We start from the raw sequence: 9,794 nt of genomic DNA on the forward strand, positions 1-9,794 counted from the left end.
TCTAAAACTGTATTACCAAAACTTGGTTCTTCATTTTATTTCAATAAAATATATATTTGGACTGCAAATCAGTTTGTAAGGGGAAGATTGCTTTTGCGTTGTAATGCGCCCAAAGTCTAGGAATTGCTGTTTTGAACCTGATCTTCCGCTGAACTTCTGTTTTAAACTCTGATAAATGATTGATTTCAAAGCTTTCAACCTTTTTCATAAAAGGTTTCAAGTCCACGATTTTGGGGCGTTGCACCAACACTTTTGATTGGTAAAGATGTTCCATCGGCAGTTGAAACATAGGAGGTTTTTGAATTAAAACATAAGTCGGATAACCTATTTTCAACCAATGTCATATGAAAAGAAGCTCCTGAGTTAAGGATCCAAGAAGACATACTTGGAGAAGAGGAAGAGGCAATGGCGACATCGGATGTAGACGGAGATTTGAGTAGAATTTGAAGCGCCTCCGATAATCGAGCAAGAGAAAATGAATCTTTTCCTTTGGTAAAATCTTCCTTCCTTGGTGTGGTTTCTTCAACGGAAGCAACTCTAGGTTTGAGAGCTTCATTTATCTTGGGACAATTTGGTCTTATGTGTTTCGGTTCTTGACAATGCTGTCATATGGCCTTCTTATAGTTACCATTGTAACCATTTTGCCTCCAAAAATGTGGAGGCTTGTAGGTCTTAACATGGTTGCCGGATTTGGATACGGCTAAGACTTCATCTCATCCTTTTATCATGCCAAGACGGGTTTCTTCTTGGCGTATTTCGGCAACCGCGTCTTGTAAGGGAAGAGGCTTAGATCTATGGAGAGAAGATCTAACTTGCTCATAATCGGGCTTAAGCCCATGTAAAAATTGGAAAAAATGTTCTTTTTCCATTTGTTCTCTTCTAAGCTCTACATTTTCACTAGCCACGCACTCGGGTTCTAGGAGAGAGAGCTCATCCCATAAGGGATTAAGAGAGCTAAAATAGTCACGGACACACATGTCCCCTTGCTTAATGGTGCAAATCTTTTCTTGATATAAGAATTGTCTAGCTAGGTCTTTTTGAGTGTACATACCTTTAATGAAGAACCTGTAAAAGTATCTCCAATAAGATACTAAGATCAAGACCTTAATATTCTTGATAATAAACCCGGCACGAATGCACAATAAGAACACTTTAGAACACTTGTGCACAAAAGCACAACTCACAAATAACTCACAAATGCGCAAAGGCATAAAAATAATGGAATCAATTTATTGAGCACTTGGGCTTTAACTCAAAGCCACGAAGAAATACAAAGGGGAGAACCCCTATTTATAACAACACAAGAGGGGCCTTGGAGGAGCTCCACTCATAGACGTTGGAGCCCCTCCAACGGTCACAAATGTGACCGTTGGAGAGGGCCCAACGTCTATGTTAGTGGCCCCCCCAAGGTACCTTTTGGTACTTTACATAAAAGAAATAAAAAAACAAAAAGAAAGAAAATAAAAATAAATTTACAATCACATACATAAAGTGAATGTGCTTAAAACAGAGGAAAAGACTAAACTACCCCTACGGCTAAACAAATAGAAATATATATTTTATATATATAATAAGTAGATACATATACATATATATATTACCATATATATATAAATATATATATTACATTATATGATTATGTACATAATTTAACACCCCCCCTCAAACTTAGGGCATGATGACTGAGAGTTTGCTAAGAAGGAAGTTGAAACGTGGAGCGCACAAGGCTTTAGTGAAAAAATCCGCCAACTGATACTCGGACGTGACATATGGAAGGTCAATGATTCCTTGGAGGTACGCCTCCCGAACATAGTGACAATCCATCTCTATATGTTTGGTCCGCTCATGAAAAGTGTGATTTTTAGCAATATAAATCGCACTTTTGTTGTCACAACATAGCTTGGTAGGCCCTTCAATTGTGATTCCCATGTCTTCCAGCAACTGATGAATCCAAACAATTTCCATGGTAGTAGTCGCCATGGCACGATATTCAGCTTCAGTTGATGATAGAGACACCCTTTGCTGCTTCTTGCATCTCCATGAGATCAATGAGTCTCCTAAGAATACACAAAAACCAGTGGTGTAGTGACGGTTATTTGGGTCACCTCCCCAATCGGAGTCAGTATAAGCAATTAATTTTAACTCAGAAGAGGAAGACATAAAAACTCCCTTATTAATAGTGTGCTTTAGGTATCTCACGACACGTAAGATAGCACTCATGTGAACAGAAGTTGTTGCATGCTGAAACTGACTTGCCGTATGCACCGCATGTGAGATATCTGGTTTGGTGATATTTAGGTACATCAACGATCCTACTAGTTGCCTGTAGGGAGTAGGATCGGAGAGAGGAACACCATCATCAATCTTCATTTTAGCTCCTACTATAGCAGGAGTTTCACAAATTTTATCGTCCGTAATACCTGACCTGTCAATAATCTCAGATGCCAGCTTAGTTTGAGACAAAAAATATCCTCTATGAGAGTATGCTACCTCAATACCCAAAAAATAAGTTAAGAAACCCAAGTCAGACATTTCAAACTTATCCTTTAAAATGGATTTTATGCTTTTAATCCCTTTAGAATCGCTCCCAGTTATAAGCATATCATCCACATATAGTAGCAAAATAACAATCCCTGCATTAGATTTTCTAACAAACAAAGCAGTATCAGTAAAGCAGGATGAAAAACCATTATTTAACATTACAGAGTTAAACCTATCATACCAAGCCTTGGGAGCTTGTTTTAAACCATAAAGTGCTTTCCGAAGGCGAAACACTTTTCCTTTAGGAGACTCCATTCCAGGATGAGCATCCATATATACTTCTTCGTTTAGATCTCCGTTTAAAAAAACATTCTTAACATCCATCTGATAGATGTTCAATTTATTGATTGAGGCAACGATTATAAGACATCGGACGGTGACCATCCGAGCTACCGGGGCAAAGGTCTCCTCATAATCAATCCCATATTTTTGACCATATCCTTTTGCAACTAAGCGAGCCTTATATCTCTCAAGGGACCCATCACTCTTAGTCTTGACCTTAAATACCCATCTACACCCTATTGCTTTCTTGTCTTTAGGGAGGTCTTGAAACAACCATGTCTTTGCTTTCTTTAGAGCTTCAAGTTCATTATTCATAGCGACTATCCATTCCGGACATTTTCGTGCTTCCTCGAAGTTCCTAGGTTCTATGTAAGAGTGAATGACGCTTAGACAGGCTCTATATTTAGGCGAAAAAGACTCATATGAGATGAACCTAGAAGGGGGTCTTCTTAGTCTTTCGGTCCTACGAAGGTTTTCTTCACTCGAAGGAGTAGACTCATTATCATATCTTTCTAGGGCACTTCTGAAAGTATTCCTATCTCTATGAGAGTAGGTTATGGGATCTCTATGTGGTTCTTCACTGATATGTTGATGAAGTATTGAGGACTCAGAATGGGTTTCATTATTTCTTAAGTCATTTTGATTTGATTCATCATCACTAGTATCATCATCATCAGTCAATAAATCAAACAGAAATGAATAGTCAATATTCTCGTCATTAGTTTCAAGTTTTTCGAAACCACTAATATTTTCCAAGAAGCTTACATTTCTGGAAACATATAGTTTATCACTTTTAATATCATAACAGCGAAAGCCTTTTTGAGTTTCAGAATAACCAAGAAAGGCACAAGAAATGGCCTTAGGAGAGAGTTTGTCATTTTTATCAGTAAGGACAAAACATTTGCATCCAAAAACCCTTAACCTGCTGTAATCAGGTTCTTTTTCATATAATTTTTCAAATGGGGAAATCTTGTTCAAGTTTTTAGATGGAAGTCTATTTATGAGATAGACAGATAAGGGCTGCCTCAGCCCAAAGTTTTTTCGGAATATTTTGTAAGACTTTTGATGGAGAATTCCATAATTTTCGAGATAACTTTTGAATTCATTGGAAAGATATTCGCCACCCGAATCGGTTCTAAGAATTTTTAAATTTCCATTGAATTGATTTAAAACCATCATATGAAATGTTTTAAAAGTTAAGAAAACTTTATGTTTATGTTTAAGAAAATATATCCAACTAAACCTAGTGAAATCGTCCACAAAGATAACATAGTATGAGAAACCTCCCTTAGATATCACCGGAGCCGGACCCCATACATCGGAGTGAACAATTTCAAAAGGTTTTGTTATAAACATGGATCTTTGAGGAAAAGGAAAACTTCTCATTTTTCCAAGAATACATTCATTACAAACAAAATTTTCATTACAAAGATGCTTAATAAAAGGCAAATAAGAGATTTTAACAATGTTGGGATGACCCAATCTCTTATGCCATACATGAATATCTTTGTTTTGAGCAACATTACAAAATTGATTCTTGGGAATTTTAAGAAAATCAACATAGTAGAGGTTTCCTCTCCTAGAGCCTTCCCCAATCAACTTCCCGGACTGGCGATCCTGTATCCAACATTTATCAGAAGAAAACTTTATATCGCAACCATAGTCCGAGAGTTGAGAAACAGAAAGTAAGTTTAAGTTTAGTTTTGGTATAAGACGAATTTTTGGGATAAAGAAGTCTTGTTTTTCAAAATTGCCCATTCCTTTAATTTCAAGAGGTGTTCCATCCGCCGTTGAGACAAAAGATGGAAGAAAATTTTTAGAATAATCAGAAAGAAAACAAGGACTTGGAGTCATATGAAATGAAGCACCGGAATCAAGGAGCCAAGATGTCTTACCGAGAGAGGATGAGGATGACATAGCGGCTCCAGAAATGCCTCCTTTGAGAATAGGTTGAAGAGCATCTATAATTTGTTGAAGCGAAAGAGACTCATTTGATGACGAAGGTCGTTCCTCTGATTGGGATGCTAAAGCCGCGGCAAAAAATTTCTTCCATTTGGGACAAATGGGTTTGATATGCCCCGGTTCTTTACAAAAATGGCAAGTTAATTTGCTATAGTCTCTCTTGCCATATCGATCATTTCCTCCTTGCCCTTGATTTTTGAAATGGGGCGGTTTGTAGGTTTTCAAATTATTTCCGGGTCTTGACACGACATTAACCACTTCATAATCACTTTGAGAAGGTGTAGCAAGGATACTCGGGTTATTTTTACTAATCCCCATACGTGTTTCCTCACCACTTAGCTTGGTGATGACATCTTCAATAGAGGGAGATGTGAAAGCGGATAGGAGAGGACCAAATTTGCTCAAATTCGGGTCTAAGACCATTTAAAAAGTTGAAGAATCGATCTTCCTCTAGTTGCTTGTGTCTTAATTCAATAGCTTCTCCGCTCCATTTTGGTTCGAGCGTAGCAAACTCGTCCCAAATAGATGATAGTTCGGCAAAATATTCCCGAATGAACAAATCGTTTTGTTGAAGAGTCAAAGCTTTCTTTTGGAGATAATATTTGTGAGACAAGTCCCTTGAAGTATACATTTTTTCAAGGTACAACCAAGTTTCGGAGGCCCTTTTAAACTTAATGATGTTGGCATTGATCTTGGTTTCAACGGATGAAAAAATCCAAGATAATATTTTGAAGTTCTTCATTTCCCACTCATCATGCTTTTTTGAATATTCTTCTAGGGCCTTTTGTCTATCTTCACCTTCAAGAATCTTAATATCCCCTTTCTCTATGATAGAAAGTTTGGGTTCGGGTTCCGATATGGAACCTTGAACGTATCCTCAAAGGCCTTTCCCTTTGATATGGGCTTCCATATTGCCGGCCCAAACATGGTAGTTTGAACCACTAAGTTTAAACCCAAGGGAGAAGTGGGAGTCTTTTTCACCCATTAGAGAGGAAAGACGATAGAAAATAATGCGTACCTTAAAAGTTTTTCAAACTTTTCTTGACAAAAGTTGCTTCTAAAATATTGCCCGAAGTAGATGATTTACTCCAAAACTTCACTAACTTGAGGGCACGATTTTTGAGGTACTCCACAAGTGGCGATATGCACGATCCTCCTTCAACGAGGCTTTGATACCATGTAAAAGTATCTCCAATAAGATACTAAGATCAAGACCTTAATATTCTTGATAATAAACCCGGCACGAATGCACAATAAGAACACTTTAGAACACTTGTGCACAAAAGCACAACTCACAAATAACTCACAAATGCGCAAAGGCATAAAAATAATGGAATCAATTTATTGAGCACTTGGGCTTTGACTCAAAGCCATGAAGAAATACAAAGGGGAGAACCCCTATTTATAACAACACAAGAGGGGCCTTGGAGGGGCTCCACTCATAGACGTTGGAGCCCCTCCAACGGTCACAAATGTGACCGTTGGAGAGGGCCCAACGTCTATGTTAGTGGGCCCCCCAAGGTACCTTTTGGTACTTTACATAAAAGAAATAAAAAAACAAAAAGAAAGAAAATAAAAATAAATTTACAATCACATCCATAAAGTGAATGTGCGTAAAACAGAGGAAAAGACTAAATTACCCCTATGGCTAAACAAATAGAAATATATATTTTATATATATAATAAGTAGATACATATACATATATATTAATATATGTATTACCATATATATATAAAATATATATATTACATTATATGATTATGTACATAATTTAACAGAACCATGCCTCGTTAGCTTTACGGAATTTGGCAATGCTTGCACAAATTTTTAACTCCACATTGTTTATAAACCATGCAAGTATCTTTGCATGTCTACTCTCCCAATCCTCAATCTTGGATTGATATTCTTCAATCGCCTTGATTCGTGCACCTCCTTCCAAAGCCTTTTCTTGATCTCCTTCCATTTTGGTAAGTTGAAGTTGAGGTTCCGGAATGGTGCCCATCACATAACCCCAAAGTTTTTTGCCTTTGAGGTTGTTCTCCATAGCGGATGCCCATACTAAATAGCTTGAACCATTTAGCTTAAAAGAAATATCAATCTTTTGTTCACCTTCCATGGTGATTAATAGAGAGGAGCAAGAAGAGAGATACAAGAAAAACAAATACAACTTCAACAAGAATCAAGAACACAACCTTGCTTTGATACCATGTAACGAAGTACGTGGAAATAGATATAAGGAACGCTAAAACATACACCAATGTCCTATAACGGACAATCACAATGAACAAGTCCACAAGGGACAAATACTAAAGCCAACAAAGGGCTTACAATTAAAAAGAGAATGTTATTGAGCATAAGGGCTTGGAAGAGCCTATTTTACAAAGGGGTGAACACCCCTATTTATACAACTAAAAAGGGAGGCCATTGGGGGCCTCCCACTAAGAGTCGTTGGGGGTCGTTGGGAGCCCCCAACGGTCATATTAATGACTGCTGGGGGGCCCAACGACTCTTAGTTGGGACCCCCAATGCAATCCAATAAATATAAAATAAAAAGGAAAAAGTACAAGAAAAATAAAAATAAAGAAGAAAAAGAAACTAAGAAAAATGACTGAAATGCCCCTATTGGGCAGAAATACAAGAATACCCTTTATCGGGTATGACATGTTTTAACACAGAACTCTATAACCTGCAATATATTCTTCTGCTGATATAGCACTAGTGGCATATTTTCACTGCAAAACCTTCTGCTGTAAATCATGTTTCATCATTTTTCAGTCCCAGAAGTCAAAGAAGGCAGGAAAACCCCCCACAGCAACTTGCATCATTGAGTTCCTCAGAAGTACATATACTGAATGTACAGGCATTCATCTCCTTGATGAGGAAACAAATTTTAATGCACGGGCAGCTTCACTATCTGTACGTATGCTTATGCTTCTTATATTTTGATGAATAGCTGTGGGCCTTTGTATATGGACACAGATCAAGAATATCTTTGGAAAGCTGGAAATATCGTGGTTTTAGATATTTTTGTAAAATGATAAGGTATTCTATTCTCATAGTTTGCAAAATTTCAGTAATTTTGAATCAGATTATCACATAACTTCCTGTTTAATTTTGATTTCTTTCTATTTGTACTATTCTTGCAAATACAACCACATTTTCCTTTTTTTTTTTCAAAATCTCCAAAAGAATTTCCCGCCCCAGAAATTGCCAGTACTAATAATACTGGTTATGATGGAGAGCACGTTATTGTCTTTAAATCCTGAGCTTTAGGTTGCTTAACTTGAGACTTTCACCAAAAAGGATGACGTGTTTCAGAATTTGGGTTTTTGGACAATCAAGGGTCCCACTCGAGTCGGGAGGCTTAAACTTAGTATCTCGTGTTTCTTGATTTGTTTTCGTCACCTGAAAGATTTCGTAGATGACTTCCTGAGATTTATGAGTCCTAAATAAAGCTCCTTTCCCTTTTCTTTGGGCTACTTAAGAATTTATTGGAGTCAGGCAATTTAGGTTGGGTCAATTGATAGATCTTGATGTTAACCTATAATTTATTCTCAACACATGCAATTTATAGCTGATGGAGGTTAACATGATCGTTAAATCTGTGTCCAAGTTACTACAGATGGACTTCTAGCAAACCCTGGTAATCTTGAGTGCCATGGTCTTTTTTGTTAGTCTTCATTACATGATTTACTAAATTGCCATAGCGTGCAGTCCACACACAAGGGCTCAGGCTGAGTTTAGTTTGATTCCAACAAGTTGATGGCTATCTTGCTAAATCTGTCCAATACTGTTAATGGCTTGATTGCTGATTCAGGATGCAAGACAAGGAGGCTGTTTGCTAGTTGCAACAGATTTAGCTAGCAGAGGTGTTGACCTGCCAGAAACTTCCCACATTTACAATTTTGATCTACCGAAAACAGCAATTGATTATCTGCACAGGGCTGGAAGGACTGGCCGAAGACCATTTTCTGATGAAAAAAGCATTGTCACAACTATTATAGCACCAGAGGAGCGATTTGTGTTGCAGAGATATAAAAATGAATTGAAGTTTAAATGCGAAGAACTACAATTGGACTAAAAGGTTTCATTCTCGGCTGGCATTATGTTCTTTTGTTAGTAACGGTTATAAATACATGTCATTTTACAACCATCTAATGGATTATAGGCTGTGTTACATGGACACTTCTAGGCACTTAGACTGTTGGTGTTGGACACAGTTGGTCACCGACCGACACAGACACGGCTGGACACGACTTTTTTGAGGTGCAAGTGTCCAGAAAAAGTGGACACGGTGTTGTGACCAGAAAAAGTCGACACCTGTGTTGTGTGTTTGACATGTGGACAGGAGTTGGATTTCTTGGCGAGTCAACTTGTGATTCAGCTGTCATCTAAGATCAGCTCAGTATCGATCCAGAATAAGGGTTAGACTCTTATTAGCCAAAACTCACCTGAGTCGGTCGCAAACTTGGATATTTTGTCCGATTCACGAAACATTCATGACTCATCCAAATTCAGACCAAAGAAAACCATCGGGAAATGGGTCCAAAAAGTGTTGAGATGGAACTGGATCAGTCGATTCAGTCACTACCTAAGTTTAAAAGAAAAAAGACGAAACAAATGAGGTTAGGGTTTAGACTCAGAACCCTCTCCCCTCTCCCATCCTCACTCAACCTTCTGCATTGCTGCCCCCTCAATCCCTCAACTCGCCACTGCATCACCAGTAAGATTTTTCGGCTAGTCAACAGAGTGGGCAGCCAACAAGACCAACACTAGCAGTGGTGCAGCAACTCTCTCTCTCTCTCTGAAAAGCAATGGGAGGAAGGAGGAGAGCTGTTACTCTTCTTGTGGTGGCTTGGTGATGGTGTCGCCATCTTCGATCCCAGGCAGCTGCATCGACCGCTCCGACATTCACCCAGGCATCGCAGAGCATGGTTCACCGAGTTGACTCATCAGAATCACCGTATCGCAAACGGGTGATCAGATACCGGGTTCCAATAATGCCAAC

The 9,794-nt window shown here is 38.2% G+C and overlaps 1 protein-coding gene across 3 annotated transcripts in view; it reads left to right on the forward strand.

Annotated features, from left to right (window-relative positions):
* LOC149828619 (DEAD-box ATP-dependent RNA helicase 58, chloroplastic-like) overlaps positions 1-8,965 on the forward strand; it is a 46,126-nt gene extending 37,161 nt beyond the window's left edge. For 2 of the 3 annotated variants that reach the window (XM_090016912.1, XM_090016911.1), the window contains 2 exons: positions 7,562-7,702; positions 8,604-8,965. In XM_090016912.1, the coding sequence (XP_089873038.1) occupies positions 7,562-7,702; positions 8,604-8,867 (405 nt within the window). In that variant the 3' untranslated portion in view covers positions 8,868-8,965. The remainder of the gene's footprint in view (positions 1-7,561; positions 7,703-8,603) is intronic. The other variant, XM_090016913.1, reaches the window with a different exon arrangement.
* The last annotated feature ends 829 nt before the right edge of the window (positions 8,966-9,794 follow it).

The sequence above is a fragment of the Nuphar pumila genome, chromosome 9 (genome assembly GCF_984573655.1).
Source record: "Nuphar pumila chromosome 9, dmNupPumi1.hap1.1, whole genome shotgun sequence".
In the NCBI taxonomy this organism is placed as follows: domain Eukaryota; kingdom Viridiplantae; phylum Streptophyta; class Magnoliopsida; order Nymphaeales; family Nymphaeaceae; genus Nuphar; species Nuphar pumila.